Raw genomic sequence first — 17,851 nt, forward strand, 5'->3', positions numbered from 1 at the left:
CCTCCAACAAGGCATTAATTTTTTATGTAGAATATTTTGTATGACTTGGTTGAAGCTTGTCAGCTAGCTATCAGTATCACAACTCCGCATTGTGAATTTGTGTGCATGTGCCAGTGCAGTGTACTAGTAGTATAATTATTATTATTATTATACACTTTACACTTTAATGTCAACGGCCGGTGTGGTATGTCACTGCCAGTGTTAGCACGTGCACTGCCGCTGTGCGTAAATCTACTGACTGTCTGTACACGTGTATGCTATGGACTATGCCATGGTAGATCATTCTAATGGAGAGTCTTTTCATCTACATACATGTAATGACTGTCATTGAAATTGCATTTAAAAAGTTTATTTTAATACGGTACTAGGCGAGTTTCAATGAAAACTAAATCCATAGCTTACCATACGCACGCACACATGAGTGTACGTGTGCTCCTCCTCTCCCCCCCCCCCCCCCCCCCCCCCCAACACACACACACACACACACACACAAACACACACACTGAGTCTTTATAAAGGAAATATTTCGTAAACTGACCAATCTGGCAGCAAGGGGAAGGAACTAGGGTGGCAATGCATGAAAATGGATAGGGCAATACGATTAGACTGGCTGATAACTGTCCAGCAGTCAGCTCATATACGAAAAGATCCTGCTCACAATCAAGACACTGACAAGGACATAACCAAAGACTAGAAAGTAGAATCTGCCAAGGCACCACAGGCATGTTGGCAAAGTCAGAGCAGAAGTCACCAAAGATGTGATGCTGGCATATATTTTTCTACTTGTCAAAGTACAAATTTAATAAAAATCACGCAACTACACACTAAAATCCAGGGAGAGCCGATCATCAGATCTGCCTGCCCGAGCAACGTGCCTCTGAAAGCACTACGCCGAGGCAAGCCATTAGAAGGTGGCCTTACAGCCGATGCATCTGGGAGCGCCGGAGCATTGCGACACGGGTGTAGGAGCTGTACCCGTGATGGTGAGGGTCATCTGCTGCATGTCCGCCTTGGTAGCAGGTGTAGGGGCATGAGGACTGCCATAGATCACATACACCCCTGGGTACACGGTATCTATTCCATTCTCATCCACCACCGACAGGCTAAAAGACATGCAAAAAGTATATATGAAAATAATATCACGGATTCGCATATTGGGCGGGTCAAGAACCACTTTTCCGCTACCACGGGATGCCATCAACCCACTATCAGGCTAAAAGACATGAAATTAAGAATGTAAACGCGCTCATCAGTGGTCACAACGAAAACGCTTGAATCGTATCTCGACTGTTGCTTTGTGACTGCTGATGACTCGCGGCGTGTTTACATTCTTAATTTCAATACTACCGTCTTCGTCGCCTCGATTATTTATAAAGTAAATCCAACATAACTTTCATAACGCAGAGTAGTGTAGTTCGTACAAGGAAAGGAACGAGTCTAGGTACAAGCAAAGTATGCAAAGAGCTTCAAAGCCATAGCATACACTCTTTGTTCATGTTCTTGCATCATCTCCCCCAATCCCATCTACCGCTCCCTTGGCTCCACCAATGCTCGTGACTAGACAGAATCTCTCCTGGACATTCCACCCTACCTCAAACGTATTTGGACAATGAAACTTTCAATTAAATATCATCAGGAAGAAAAACAATTCCAAAGAGGGCGTTCTACTGTCCAACACTCCTTGTGCAATTGCCATGTCACTGGGGGCCACTACTTACTCGAGAGCTGACAATGAGAAAGTCGCAGTAGCCTTTGCTCCTGGAGCCACAGGTACACGCTTGAAGCCACGCAGAGACCAGAGAGGAGGCTGGAACGCTTTGGACAAGCCTCGAGGTGGTGCAACATACACTTGAATAACCTTTGAAAAGAGTTCAAAACAGGTAATCGCAGGTGAGCAAACAGAGGTCAGGGCCGATAACCCCAGAGCACTCCTAACGTAGTTGCAACCAAGTAAAATGAAATATGCCTGGATTTTATCACTGTTATAAGAACTTATGACGCATTGGTCAATTTATCACCACACCAACATGCTTAGCTATGCAACACTCTGCCACGCTGTGGACAGTAACATCCATACCTCAGTGACATTGCGGTGTCCACTGTTCATAATTCCAACCGTGACTTCCACCGGTTTGCAAGCCTGGACGAACAAACAAAACGGAGGGAAATCATCACAAATATGGTTAGCCTCGAACCCATGCTCCATTGTCATGACTATCGGTTGGATAAATCGAGCACGAGGATACAGGTAGCGATGGGTAATACAGGAGCTGTGACGACAATGATAATTGAATTACCTCATTGATAACAGTAACTGGAAACAACGTTTGACTGGATTTTTTGGTACATCGCTCGGCGTCTCCTCATGCTGAACTTACACCACTATCATTGACATTACCAGCTATCCCCTTTAATCCTCCGTCCAGTTCTCAAAGCAGGATTAGATGTCCAGAAGGATGGGACCCCCTACCTCCGCCACTACAGTCAGGTACATGTACTTACAGCGACCGACGTCGGTGAGACGACAATGGTGGTGTAGTTAATCGTACTGTAGGTCAAGCCAAAGCCGAACGGGAACAGTGGCTCTCCAGTGTAATACCTGGCAAGTGAGCAAGGAACACAAGGAACACAGGAGCATGAAAAGCACATACAGGTAGCACATGAACACAGGGTTTGGAGTTCACACTGGGCCTAGATTCTAAAAAAAAAAAAAGGAACAGCTATTATCAAGTACACTGTTGTGTTCGACTTGTTTTATTCAAAAAAACCCATTTAAGTGAATAATAGCAAGAAGGTACAAGAGAAGAGCTAGAGAGAAAAGGGGAACCAAGGAGGAGTGCAGGTAGAAAAGGAAAAGTCACTTGAAAGATTAGAACATTGAAAGGATTGGTCACGCAATACGGTTACACAGTACACTATTGTAGAATGATGTAGCAGTAATATCGGGTTTAAAAAAAAATGTCTAACAAGTAGGATTCCGTTCAGGCATGATGTGTTAGTAAGTGTACAGATGGGAAGCAGGTGGTTATGCATTTCTGTGTTATCCATTCCCGAGTCCGGGCGTGCAGGAGCTAAACAGTGTGTGCCCAACGCAGACCAGACCCTGCACAACGCCGGCTTTGCTTTCTTACTTGTAAGTGCGGCCCGGTGCTGCAGTCATGCTGTAGTCTGTTGCGTTGGGCAGCTCAGCTGACGATGTCACGGTCATGACTGGCATACGCCCGCTGGGACTGAATTTGCCTGCAACCGGGCAGAAATCAACATGAGAGTGTGAAGAAACTGTTTCGAATGGTAAGATATGAAGGATGCTGATGGTAGCCCTTTTTTTGAACCTACGAGCTCGTACTCCAAAACACCTCAATAGCCTAAGCTCTCTTATACAGCTTGCCTCTAATGCCCTCAAAGTTCAGAAAATACACTCTCCAAACAAGTCTGGCACCGTATGTGCTCTACCCTGCATCACAGACGTCACAATCATACATCATGCTACCAACCCCGGTGTGTGGGACCGAGAATGCTAACTGGGATACCGGCGGTGCACCGAGCACTTATTCAGCCTTTCACACAGTTCATACTGGATTGCAGTAGTACATTCTAGTACATTCTAGTACATTTCCTGCTCAGCCAGCTTCTACCGTAAACTACTGAAAGCTAACATCTCTTCCACAGCCCTGACAAAAGTTGAAATTGGTGTTGAAAAAAATATTCAAAATAGCATTAAAGGTGGGAACACAAGTGGTCTTCAACTTGCACAGCAATTGGATTGACCACAGGAGACACAGATGCACACTAAAGAATCTATTTACGAAAAGCCGTAGGAGAAAAGGAACGTCACCCTTACCGAATATAGCTTCAGCAACTGCCGTTCCACCGAGGGCACCGGGATACCAGACTTCCATGATGGCATGCACATGATCTTTAGCCCAGGGGATACTAAACCAGCGGGTGCAAAAAAAGAAAGAAAAATGGATGGGTCTCTGCGAAACTGTATCTGCAAGCGACGATACGATGATGCATGCAATAGTACCATAAATCATCGGTACTAGGAGTGAGAACCAAGCATATTGATATGCGGCAATAGTCTTAGGACTGCTTTGTTGTCTGAGGATTGGCAGCTAGCCATGAAACTCTGAGTTACAGCTTAATCCAGCCTAGTTACACTGCTAACTCGTGTAGGACTGCATTATATAACTATTTACCATCTCAGTCCATTCGATTCGCAAGTAAGCTAGCTTCCTTGATAATCGGAGCCAGAGCAGAGTCTGAGTGCCACATGTGATGCAATTGCAGGAGACCCTCTGCCACCATGCCAGGACACCATACATGGCAGTTAGAGGACAATGATTTCTTTGCTGCGAACATAAATGTCTAGGGCTTCTGATTCACTGGTCAGATCAAAATTCCTTTTAAAACTGGAAACATGCGTTTCAAACGACATACCTGAGTGGCCCACCATTCATAAGAACCAGAATGACAGGCTTGGCAGTTTTAATAACGAATTCAAGCTGCGCAGAAAGCAGATAACAGGTCGAAGGAAGCAGGGAAAACGCATCATACACATTTCGATACTTGCAGAAGGACAGCAGCTTGAAATTTAAAATCTGCCTTTAAAATGAATACCCCAGATGGTTCCCAGCAGACTTAGAAAGCCATGCCTCACATCGTGGCTCTGTGTTCAGGTAGTATACGTATCTACAACTTGATCGAGCGCGAATGACTTTCATAGAAGCAACTCGCCAAGAAGACAGCAGATATAGTGCAGTCCTACAACAACTTTCATTGTGACTTACCAGAGTGAGCTGGCAACCTGGAAGGTCCAGAACGTCAATGTCCGTTGAGCCACAGTTGATCTTAGAACGGTCATGACCTTCTCCCTCTTGGTGACCAGACAGTCCCAGTACCATGATCACAACCTGTTGTTAGAAAGAGAGAAACAACCATAGACAGAGTTCGGGTCAAATGAAAAACCTATTGGCTATTACTACTATGAATTGACGGACTGATTGAAGATGGCAATGACGGGTTTGAGTTTGTTGATGAGAGAAAACACAGAGAGAACACCAAGGGAGGGAACAAGAAAAGAGCAAAATTGGTCAAAGGAGAGAGAGACTACACAATAGGAGAGAGTGAGAGAGCCTTGCAGCCTGCGTGGTGGCCGGGGGTGCGCCAGCAGCGGTGGCACGCTCTTAGCTTCAATTAACGTCACTCTGATCCTGAAACCTTGATGCATCCAGCAGCCTCCACACCAGATATTCCCTCTGAACGCTAGCGCTGAGTGCAAAGTAATAGTCCACACACGCTGAATTTTGGTTGGCTGTTCCCGTGACAACACCCTTGAAAAGTGCAATACATCCATCCACATGTACAGTACCCACGCGGGCGCTTTGCCCGTACTTACGTCAGATTGCAACACAGCAGACACTGCTTCTTTGAACTGGCTCTCGTCTGTGCATGATGTATCTTTACAGCCTGCAACGTCAGCCACTTCAGCATGGGATTCATCAGCCTCGAGGAAGTTCTAGCACACAAAATATAATAATTATACAGTTTTGATTTGATCAGAGTGCAGTAACTGCACTGGAATTCCATGTAGCATTTAGCCAACAGGCTAAAATACAAGTAATATCACTGCTCAACTAGAGTACAAGAGATTCCATGACCATGTATGGTATGAAGCAGAAATAGATCATGTGACATTCCACCGTTTCATTTCATTTTGTTTTATTTGATTGATTTTCCAAACCCGGAAACCTCAAGGATAAAAGTACATGTACTTGTGTATGTGCAAAATGGAGATGGCACAACGGTGTGCTTTCATTCTCTTGAAGACGTCTCAGAGTTCCCATTTTAGCCAGATTCTGTACGTCTCACCTCCCCTTCTTATTTCCATCATATCAACTATTTTCATCACCTTGTGAGAACCGGCCGTCACAGCAAGCGAGAAGGCATAGAAATGCCTGTTCATTTTGGTGACGTCAAATAAATATAAACAAACAAACAAGACAAGACACGGCACTAGTTTTACCTTGATACCATCCAGAATGGACACTTGGTCCTCTGCATTTCCCTCGTAGTTGCCCATTTGGGTTTTAGCAGCATCTATGTTGGGGCCTGCGAAAGAGTAGGAAAGCACAATAATATTCGCTGGATAATACTTGCAGGCGAGAACCCCGGTTCGAGTTCTATTGGTTACACGGTCAATTCAATTTCTCTTCAAACGTTTGCCATTAGTTCCGTTACAATTTCCTTACTAATTAAAGCCACGGTGTAGTTCGAAGTATTTCATTACTTCTGTAGAGGAACAGGCAATGCTGAGACAATAATTGTAAAATAGTAATAGTAACGGAATCACGGCCATTCCGTGCCCCGGGACGCAGGTCACACAAGACACGTACTTGTTTGTTTCCACTATCATAAATGGATAAGATAAGATGCCAGGTCATTGAATGTCTCAGTACCCCTGTCAGTTTAGTGCCTTGCTGTCGCACACTATTTAAAAGTATATATTATCACGTTACCTTGGTGGACTGTTAGTCATAACTCGTAACCAGGGAGTCGTAAAATACCGGGAGGCGACACGAGATGCACAGCCGCGTCGGATGATTGACTCAGCTCGGGCACGAGTGCTGAGGGAAAATATAGAATCCCCATGAGGTCGAAGCGGCGCAGGTCATGCACAAAGGACGCGTTCGCTGTTTGGTCCCAAAAATCCAAAAAATAATCCTGCTCCCAAGGAATCGTCCGAGTGTCAGCAGTTGATTTGGTGATTCTAAGTTTGTGCCTTGACGGGGTAAAGGATTGTGGAGCTTGACAGAGATGCCTGCCAAAGTGATGAGTCCACCGTGGAAGATGTAGATGACGCCACGTATCCACTTGGTGACCTGAGTTGTGGAGATGTTCAGCTGTGGACTACTGGTGAGATTCTCTCGTCTGCATTTTTTGGTCTCGTCTTGTCCTTGTGAACACGAATGTATAATCTGTAGCATACTAAGCGCCCCAAACTCACCCGAAAAATGGGAGTCTGCCCACGGTGCATTGTCTGTTCACTATGACATGTGACAGTGTTGAAACTGTGACAGGATATTATTTTATTCATGTCCTGAAAATTACGTGTGTACCTAGTATGTAAATTGTTGACATTATATGTAAACCTCCGCCCTCAACCCTTGCTTTGCCTATGTGCAGATCCATGTAAGAGTGGCAGTGCCACCATGGTGTACAGGCCTATGGAAGGTGAAATAATCCATGGAATTTGCGAACTGCTGACAATGAGACAGGCGAGTGTTACTGATGCGATGGAGTCATTCCTGCATATTATCAGGACACAGTTACACAAGGCATCAGGTTTTGGAAATCTGCTACGTCAGGAAGTGTGCCAGCTGAAGGCATGCAATGGTGCTGGCATTTTGCAAGCATGGCAACAAGTGCTCTCCAGCATCTCAACAGCTTTTCCCAAAGTGAAGCTCTGTATAAGACACAATATGACACAGCTAAAAACAACTGAAGCAGTGAAATGTGAATGTTGCACGAGCATGCGTGTGTGTGTGTATGTGTGTGTGTGTGTGTGTGTATATGTGTGCGGCTGTGCCAAAGCCTAGAGTGTTCATTTGCGGCTGTGGCAGGGACTTCCGTCGGCCCAATGATCTAACCCGCCACAGGAAATACTGCAACTCCTGATGCTATCATTGCACGGAGCAATGGGCATCCAAAGGTCCAAAGGTGTATGTGTGTTGTGCATTGGTGGTCGATTCACATGGCTTTGCCAGTTGTGTGGATTATACAGTTATCTGGTGCAAGTCTTGATCTGTCTCATTCAGATCTTGTTCGCTATCGTTGCTATAAGAGAAAATCTGTGGGTGCACATCCAGTGCATTTGCAGACTTGCGTTCTTCTCTTGCGACGGGCGTATGCATGGTATGTGTGTGCGTGCGTGTGTGTGTATGCTTCTGTGATAAGTGGATCAAGCAGTATACAGGGTATTCACGGGTATTCGCCTTGAGTGCATTTGCCGATAGTGTGACTTTCGTCGCAGAGAACTTTGCTCAGTCGGTCAGGCGACTCGGCCTTACGTTTCCTGAAGGCAATGTGTTCAGAACACAGTTATTTCAAGTATGAACAGCTATGAACAGTTAAGAAATGACAAATATTGTGTGTAGTTCATGGACCATAATGTGAAACACTTTGAATGCAGAAGAATGAGGATAGTGGCATCAAATGCTGCATGGATTCTGTTTGATATGCTACTTTTTTCCCTTCCATGGAAAGGTGAGTGCATCATCGATCTTCATCTCGAAACTTCACACAAACCGAGAATGGAACTTGGACAACATGAAGGGGCCATGGGCATGGTGTGTTTAGTGAAGAACTATTCCGAAAACAGGGTGTCATTCGCACTTACTCAATTCAAATTTGAGTATATTTCGGGAATAACTTACCTTGACATTCCGTCGTCTCCAAAGCAGTGAACTTCCCAAAAAAAATTAAAAGCCACGGCTCAACCTAAGGTAATGCGTGGTACGTATCAGAAACAACCAGCTTTCGCTCTGGAGATCCAGAATAGGCCTCGAAGCATAGCAAAAACAATTGAGAAAAAGAAGATGACGACGACGTTTCAATCACGCATCAAATTTCGCGGGTCGAGTGCAGCAATCCTCGGATCGTGAAATGTGTGGCGTGTCGCCTCCCGGTATTTTATGACTCCCTGCTCGTAACCTATTGGTCTTTTCTCTTTACTTTGAATAAGATAATGTGTGCGCTCATGTCACAAGCATACCAGCAGAGGTTGTGTTCCAGAACATTCTGTAGAAGAGACCGGGCAGGATACACTGCACTTACCAATCACAGCAAAGCGATGTGCAGTGGTGCTCAGTGGGAGCAACTTAGCATCATTCTGAATGCAACCAACACAGTACCAGAATTCACAGGTCGCATAGTAAATCCACAAGTTGTGAAGGCACTTCCATGTACAATGCATGTACCGGGATCATAAATCAAGTACGGTAGGACATGAAATTTAAACATTTAAGTACGAGCAATACACATAGCACTACGCGTCTGATCAAGTCAGCGTAAGTGATCAAGGCAATGCTCGGACAACTGATACCACACACACATACACACATATGCACACACACGCTCGCATGTGCACGCATGCATACACACACAGTCACACGCACAGTCACACGCACACACGCACACACACACACACACACACACACACACACACACACACACACACACACACACACACACACACACACACACACACCCACATACACATACACACACAATCGAGTAAATCTAATGCTACATTGTACATGTTTCCGTCGTGTCCTTACCCAAACAATGCAATCATAAATCAACAACCACTACCCAAACAATGCAATCATAAATCAACAACCACTACCCAAACAATGCAATCATAAATCATTAACCACTACCCAAACAATGCAATCATAAATCAACAACCACTACCCAAACAATGCAATCATAAATCAACAACCACTACCCAAACAATGCAATCATAAATCAACAACCACTACCCAAACAATGCAATCATAAATCAACAACCACTACCCAAACAATGCAATCATAAATCAACAACCACTACCCAAACAATGCAATCATAAATCAACAACCACTACCCAAACAATGCAATCATAAATCAACAACCACTACCCAAACAATGCAATCATAAATCAACAACCACTACCCAAACAATGCAATCATAAATCAACAACCACTACCCAAACAATGCAATCATAAATCATTAACCACTACCCAAACAATGCAATCATAAATCAACAACCACTACCCAAACAATGCAATCATAAATCAACAACCACTACCCAAACAATGCAATCATAAATCAACAACCACTACTCAAACAATGCAATCATAAATCAACAACCACTACCCAAACAATGCAATCATAAATCAACAACCACTACCCATGATGAACATACTATAGTCTAATGCTCTAAGCCACTAAGATTACAAGTGAGAAACATAAGGTGTCAATTCAAAAATCCTGCTTCGAATCGGAATGAGTAGTTCCGACTATGCTATGCCCCCCAGTCAATTGGGAACTCTTGACCACAGGAGTGTAACATTGACACAGCAAATTGCTATTTTCGGTCTTTGATCACTTTGATCACTTTGTGATAACTGCAGTATCTACAATCCCTTACTCTCCTTTGTGTACCTCTTGTGTATCGGATTTTTGGGTGAATAACTGCTCCCATAATAATGAGTTTGCTTGATTATAAGGACAATTTTAACTCGTATACTGAGCCAATAAATATAAGTAACCACGAATGCACATTCTACTGCTTATTATCTTGTTACAGTCGTGCATAGTTGCTTCATAACTCGTTTCCAGGTGATTTGTTCTATTTTTTTTATTATAAGGACAATTATTTTACATAATACGAATAACGCTTATAAGAGCTCTCACCTTGAGCAAGACAATGGACTCACGAGCAGCCTTAATGTTCAGCTTCTGTGATGCATTGGTATTGAGGTGGGTCTTGTCAATTTGCTGATATGGGACCATCTGGGCAAAGTACAATATATATATTCATATTGTCAGCACCACACACTTCACTTCAGGCAGGCACAGTGGGTTGGTCAAAGACCATGATTGAGATACGAGAGGAACCTGGTTCAAGTCCTGCCTGGGAGCGGTTTTTTCTAGCCGTGCTGCTACCCACAGTCAACTGGGAGCTTGTGGCCAGGCACAAGGGGTACATGGATGCGGCTAATGGGGTCTTTCTCGGCACTTGTGTCAGTGGTTGTGAGACTTATCCACTCACCCCCAGCGTTAGGTTAGGCGCTGCATCTGCCGCTAGGGTTTACCGTGTGTTAGTGGCCGTCGTGAGTTCCCTTCGGGAACGGACACGATAATTTACTTTCACACACTTCGTACAAAACCCGCACTGCACTAGCAATGAACTTCAGATACAGATTGCAGTGCACGGCTTACAGGCAACATACACACATCTGTACCTGTAATGCGTACCAATAATAACAAAGTCATTTGGTGAATGACCAGGTAAAACTCATTGCTGTTTTTTATACTTGATTGCTGCACGACCAGGTCATATTCCTGCACTTGAGCTCTCCAACAGCTTTGCATTGACGCTCATCACAAGCGCCCCTTGTTTACTGTCAGCTCCAGCATACTACAGACACACATACACAGTCGGCAAGGCTACCACGCAATGCGGCGGCAGCATAGCGGTAGTTAAGACTACATGATAACGAAAGAAGCAGACAAGGCAACTCAATACACAGCTATTTACCGACTCTGGATCAAAGTCACCGAGGCGCATTCTCCAGTACATATTGCGCCAGACGGAGTCCTCTATGGTGGATTTGGCAACCAAGCCGTCCGTGACTGCTTTGCCAAGGTTCTTGCTATAGATTGCATCATGTCCCAGGTCAAGATCAGTAGTAGCGTTCATGCTGACGGCCGCTGCTTCCTCAGCAGTCTGAACATAATGATGAGTTGCGTACACCATTGCAACACCACCTGGAGAAAACAAGTGACCGGGGAGAGTCCACTAGTTACTAAAATATAGAAGGATGTGACTTCTGGGTACAGTCTAATGCTTTTAACATGATTCCACGTGTCCAGAAATGGCACTGGGGGAGGGGGATCTCGTTTTCTCTCTCTCTCCCTCTCCATCTCCCTATCTCTCTTCCTCTCCCTCTCACTCTCACTCCCACTCTTCCTGTCTCTCCCTCTCACTCTTCCTCACCCTCACCCTCTCCCTTTCCATCCCTACCGTATATAAATATTAAGATGCAAGCTTTTGCAGATAAAACAAAATTCCTGGACTTAACCCCTTCCCTCATTGAAAACAACAGCATATACTTTGGTATATTCAGGTGTGGCCAAAGAAAAGGCCCCAGAAGACATTGATAATACATTAACCAACCGTTGTCAGAGCAGACAGAGACATTGTGTCCACCGAACTCTTCGCGCAGCACCTTCTTCAGAATGAACTTGTTCGCACAGTCGGGTGCACCGTCTTCCGAACCCTTCGTGTACACACCGCTGTATGCCGGCATGACCTGACCCGCATGACCAGCCATAATCTGATGGAAACAAAAAAAGAAAAGAAGAGCTATCTGCGTAAAGACGTGTGGTCCAACGTAAAAAGATACGGGGAAACGAAGAAATGCCTGCATGGCACAACTCTGCTCTATCTCTCCATCATGCACGTACACAGATAGTTGCAGAGTTCCGCCGTTACTTTCACCGTGAGCGCTTCTACTATACGAGTTATATTTCTACTTCCCTCACTATCATAAATAATACGCTCTCACTTACCTGCGTCTTGAAGGAGACAGCGTACGTATCATAGAAATCATGCAGAGTAGTGTTGGCAGTGAAATGTGCACGATCTTGATCCGGGCCGCTGTGCACGACGTAGTGCTTTGGACAGGCAACGACCTAGAAGATTAGAAAATAGGAATGAGTATGGATGATGAGACTAACGAAGTACACAACTTCAGGCTCTTTACAACCAACATTCCAAAGTGCCACAAGCACTTTCATTGCCTTCTCTTCAGGCGGACAACAAGCAAAAAGAGAATTAAACCAGGACGGTACAGTTTAAACGATGCGTAGGTGATATAAGCAGCAGTAGGTAGACTAGCAAAAACAAGCACAGAATAAGGAGTAAAGTGATTATTCTCATGCATATGGGAACATAACACGCATGCGAGCTGAGGTCGCCATGTAGGACATCCACCCATCGCTAGTTCGTGTCACAGTGCATGCAGTCATGTACATGTGCCACGCTGATCGCATCTCTTCACACGTACATCACTAGTGCATGACCATAGGTTGTTTGATACAGAGTAGTCCCAACTAAGTACTGTACCTTCAAATAGTGAGGGTTGGCAGCCTCCTGCTGCAGTCCCAGTGTGTAGTATAAACCAACCTGGGCCACAAGGTAGGGATCCTCGCCGAATGTTTCCATTCCACGGCCCCAGCTGTCAGTAAGAAAACAAAGGAGACGAAACCAACAATGTTGGTAGGAGCGCTGGAGATCCACGTAGACAATGGTCAACAAATTTCAACTTGTACATGTTATGGAACCGACGCTCAACTGTTGGAAAATGATTTGGTTGGTTTGCAAAAGACTGAGTACATTTATTACCGTGGGTCTCGGTAGAGGTTGACGTTGGGCGAAAAGCAGTTCAGACCAGCGGCTTCCACACTCGAGCCGTTATTCCGCTCCAGGTTCATGTTATGCAGTGCACGGCCTTCGTCGGACGTGACCGCTGCCACCTTCTCCACCAGGTCCAAGTCAAACGTAGCAGCCAGGGCGATCGGCGTAGGGAACACAGTCCATTTCTGGTCCTCTTCCCAGTGTCCACCTGAAGCTGCCCAGCCATGCAGACAATTCGACCTGAAAGACAAGTGACCAAAGATGCGGAAGAGAAGTGGAATGAGACACATAGTTATACCGTATTTCACGATTATATGTCACAGTCGATTATAAGTCGCACACCCTTTTCAGGTTCGAGCCAAATGGTTCCAACAGTCACGTAGGTAGGATGTGGCACTCCATTGTGAGTCGCACCCCCTCTTTTCCCTTCTAGTTTATGTACATGTAATATGTTTTCGTAGAGGTTGTGCCAAAGACATCATTGTATATTGAACGATGATGTCATTAGGCATAGCCTCTGCAGTTCGGAGTATTATTCACACACATCCATACACACACACACACACACACACACACACACACACACACACACACACACACACACACAAATACACACATGGGCGCACACACTCACACACGTACAGAAAACACAGAGACGTGCAAAATATATCACCTCCAGTTGTAGTCCTTGATGCCTAGACGGTCTATAGCTGGTGCAATCGTCCAAGTCTGCTGAATCAGCTCATCCAGTGTCAGCCGTCCAACCTGCAAGCATGCATACACGTTACACAATATTGGTTTTACTCGCAAAATTGGATGCGTCTTGATGTATTTTGTTCTTGGCATGTAGACTGTCTACAGTAGCCTATACCTTGACATCTCGCCGTGGCTGTTCTCAGATCCCCGCACTCAGGCACCACCTCCTCTCTAAAGCACAAACCTGCACAATGTCCTGGCGTAATAAAACCGCATGAGGATGGATGACACGCCTCGTGTTTTTCACGTATCGCGCTACACGTTTATGTTCTTCCCGTCTATGTGCTACACGCTAAGGGCACGCTCACACTGCGACCGAAACATGCGTTCATGCGGCCAAGCTGGAAGGCAACGGCATGTGCGATACCTTAAAACGTTGCAGTTACGTTTCAAACTCTGACGGCGACCGCAAGAAAGGGATGTCGCGGCTATGGGCGTCAAGTCCCATGGAAATGGTGAACGTGCTCCGAAACCGGGCCTGAATTCAAAGCGCGTGACCATCAGACAGAAATTTAGAATTACTCAGACACCCAGGCGGAGAATAAACAAACAAGTCTGCCCTCCATCAGTGTTGGAGGTTTGAGCCTTTCCCGGACTTGCATGAAATAGGAGTCCTCATTGCCGGTAAAAAACTCACTCAATTTGAACTTGAAAGACAATTTCGAATTACCGAACATTAACTTCGGAAATTTGAAAACCCAACAATTCTCTTTGTTCATAGACCATCACATTTAGGGGCGTCAGAAGGTATTCTACATCGGTGCAACCATGGAAAGGCGAGGGGCGAGGGGGGGGGGGGGGGGGGATCAGGGGTCCTGGGGAACATTCTTAGGAAAATTGGACCCAAATAGCCCATATGTTATTGCTTTAAAATAGAAAATCTGTGAGAGGATAAACATTTTAAAATCATTTTGTAGCTTTGGCCGCTCCTAGATCCTGTTGCAACGGTGGACGCGAGCCTCATGTGGCAGTGTGAGCGCCCCTGTGTACTTCACTTACCTTTACTATACACTGATGAGACCTACAGTATTTTCCGGAGTATATGACGCACTTTCAATACTCAAAATTCACCCAAAAAAGGGGGTTGCGGCTTATACTCCGATGCCAAAATAACGGAGATAAATCGGATAGATTTCTGTATTTCGTGGCAAAAATGGGCGATGCGCCTTATACTCCGGAAAATGCAGTAACAAGGTCAAAGCAGCTAGCTGTCTGGAGACTGTGACTGTGTGAGTAGTACGTACATGACTTGTGCAATCATTATTATTATTAATATCATTCTAAATAAGTATACGATGTAGCTCGGGGATTGAGTACTAGTCCATATTGCAGAAGTGGGTGTGCAGGAGACAAGTAAAACACAGCATGAAGTCATAGTCATACCAAGTCGGTGGCCCTCTTTTCAGGAGTCAGTTCGGTGTTGCAGAAGTCATAGCCGGCTTGCGGTTGTGACTTGCAGTCCACAGAGGGCACAGCGGCCACGCGCTCCAGCATCACCACCAACGCCAACGTCGTGAATAGATACGAGTAAAGCATCGTTGCAGATCTCACCCAACTCACAGTGCTTGCTCCAACCAATACACACGCACGGTGATTACCGTGCCGGCTAAATACTCGGCAGAGCTATACGGCGATTGTGAACCTCTTGAGCTCAGGACTGAGGTAAGTACTTCAAGTGGCTGATGACCCTTCGCTATTTTCGTTGTGACAATCCGTGATCGATGTTGTCTTGAAACAAGAATTATTTTCTCATTTTTTCAGACTGCAGTCTTTAGTTTGGATCTTGTCTAGGACTCATCACGTGATGAACACGCTGTGTTTGGCATAAAAATTACCCTACAACTGAGTACAAGTTAGTTCTTCTAAGTAAGGGACCATCGCAAAAGTTCGCAGAAGCCCCTGAAACGAAGAGCATACGTTTGGGGGGGAGGGAGTCGGTGCGAAAATCGCAAACCGGGCTTCAATTCAAAAAAGTATTGACGACATAATTATAGGAGCTGTAGGATTAGCATGCCATCACAGCCGGCGTAGATCGCTTGTCAGGACGCGTATGGGGAAAGTGAAAGCAATATACACCAATCAACGTTCATTGTAATGCTCAAAGGATACAACTGCATAGCTCTACAAATAATTGTAGCTGTTCTCGTTCTTAGATCACCCACTGCAAGGTGATATCATCGTTGCATTTATAAAGTGCTGTACATTGTTACACACTGATACAACAATGCTTGTGTAGTATATTATAATTATTATTATGTGTGAGCATCCAAGTGAAAAAATGAAGCCCATATTGTGACTGTCGTTTCGTTTGAGGGGGGAGGGAGGGGGGTCAGGGCCGAAACTCACGGTCTTCGTTTCGGGGGCTTCTGCGAACTTTTGCGATGGTCCCTAAGCTCTAGTCTCCGGGCCGGCCATGGCATAGATCTGTAGTGTAGATGCTGCCTTTGCTGGATAATCACTCATGTCATGACCATGATGACAGCAGCAATCAAGAACCCTGACCTGATGTCAGTGATGATGGCCTGATTATGATACGAGCATCATCATGGTGCAAAAATCGTCCACATTTCGTCACAAGTACTAGTAGTAGACCTACCGTTCGAAATTCGAAAACTGAAAACTAACGTACTTGACCGTTGTTTTTTGAATTTTTCATTCCAATTATTTTGAGCCTGAGAAAAAAATGCATGATGTGCTGTGGACAGTACAGGCCTATGGATCATTTCCATTATGGTGCAACTCACGCTCACATGATCAGATTTCATTGATCAGCACTATCGTTGAAAAAATGAAGTGCAGAATAGTAGTTGTCATGGTAATGGTGGTAGTAGTTGTCATGGTAATGGTGGATCTAGGCATCTATGCATTATTACCCGTACCTATTTCTCAGTCATGGCCAGTCTACGTTATAAACAATGCCAATTCCCTTGTACCGGCATGGGTTGTCAGGTCTCCCAAGGCAATAGCAGCTGCCACAGCAACGTAAGCACCAACAACGCCGACAACGATGACAGTAGCATCAGCAACAACATCAGCGACAGCAGCAGCAGCAGCAGCAGCAGCAGTATCGTCAACAATAAAATCAGCAGCAGCAACTGCAAGAGCAACAACCACGAGGACAGCAGCAGCAGCAGAAGCAGTCACGATCAGCAACAGCAAAACCAACAGCAGCAACTGTAACAATGATGATGACGGAGACAGCGACAGCGACAGTGACAAAACAACAGCAGTGGTTCATCGCAAAAACAAGGACTCAAAACAAACAAAAGCTTGTCATGTTGAGGGTGTGCAGGCTGCATGGAGAGAGGAGGGTCGTCTAAAGGTGCTGCATAACAACCCATGCAGTTGGATAAATATATTGACAGACTCATCCACTCGTATTCATAGAGGAGACACGGCTCAGTACAAAAAGCATATGATAGGAGTATTCAAAATGAGGGGCTGGTCAAAACTCGCCCACCCGGATGATGTGCCAAGCAACCTAAGCTCTGAATGGATTCAGAATTGGTTAGGTGGAACTTCATCCATATCTATGCGGGCGTGTTTGATGGAAGCACGTTAATTAGAATAACCATGATCAGAGATATCGCAAACTAACTCAGTGACTCTAGCCCGATTAACTCAGTGACTCTAGCCTGATTAACTCAGTGACTCTAGCCCGATTAATCAAGGAAGTAATAACAGTTACTTCATTAGGAAGTGGTGCGAGATGAGCCGTGGAAAAAGAGTCATCTTGACCCTGGTAGCCCATGCCAAAAGCACATGCCCACAAGTACGTAGAAAGAAGAGAGAATGACAGTAACAGATACAATGAAATTTATAAATAAACGACATGGAGACAACAATTTAACGACAGTGACGAAACGACGACAACAGCAGCAGGTGCAGCAGCAGCAACAACAACAACAACA

The 17,851-nt window shown here is 45.1% G+C and overlaps 1 protein-coding gene across 1 annotated transcript; it reads right to left on the reverse strand.

The window, feature by feature from the left end:
• Window positions 1–507: 507 nt before the first annotated feature.
• Window positions 508–15,679, reverse strand: LOC135809887 (uncharacterized). The gene is made up of 19 exons (XM_065323331.1): window positions 15,324–15,679; window positions 13,858–13,949; window positions 13,173–13,424; window positions 12,894–13,005; window positions 12,338–12,460; window positions 11,943–12,102; window positions 11,304–11,533; window positions 10,457–10,555; window positions 8,836–8,890; window positions 6,026–6,111; window positions 5,399–5,518; window positions 4,791–4,913; window positions 4,441–4,505; window positions 3,842–3,933; window positions 3,132–3,240; window positions 2,503–2,599; window positions 2,078–2,140; window positions 1,719–1,858; window positions 508–1,103 (listed from the first exon to the last, which is right to left on the reverse strand). The coding sequence occupies exons 1-19, from the start codon at window positions 15,474–15,476 to the stop codon at window positions 905–907; spliced, it is 2,370 nt and encodes a 789-aa protein (XP_065179403.1). The 5' UTR covers window positions 15,477–15,679; the 3' UTR covers window positions 508–904.
• Between the last annotated feature and the right edge of the window lie 2,172 nt (window positions 15,680–17,851).

The sequence above is a fragment of the Sycon ciliatum genome, chromosome 2 (assembly GCF_964019385.1).
Source record: "Sycon ciliatum chromosome 2, ocSycCili1.1, whole genome shotgun sequence".
Lineage (NCBI taxonomy): Eukaryota > Metazoa > Porifera > Calcarea > Leucosolenida > Sycettidae > Sycon > Sycon ciliatum.

What these genes read in the sequence shown, in the direction of transcription:
- LOC135809887 (XM_065323331.1), bottom strand. Translation starts at nt 15,476, where the DNA reads ATGCTTTACTCGTATCTATTCACGACGTTGGCGTTGGTGGTGATGCTG. An exon ending in AGTCCATTGTCTTGCTCAAG is followed by an intron (nt 8,891 to 10,456) that starts GTGAGAGCTCTT and finishes GGTTGCATTCAG; the next exon opens with AATGATGCTAAGTTGCTCCC. An exon ending in ATGAATGGTGGGCCACTCAG is followed by an intron (nt 3,934 to 4,440) that starts GTATGTCGTTTG and finishes CCGCTGGTTTAG; the next exon opens with TATCCCCTGGGCTAAAGATC.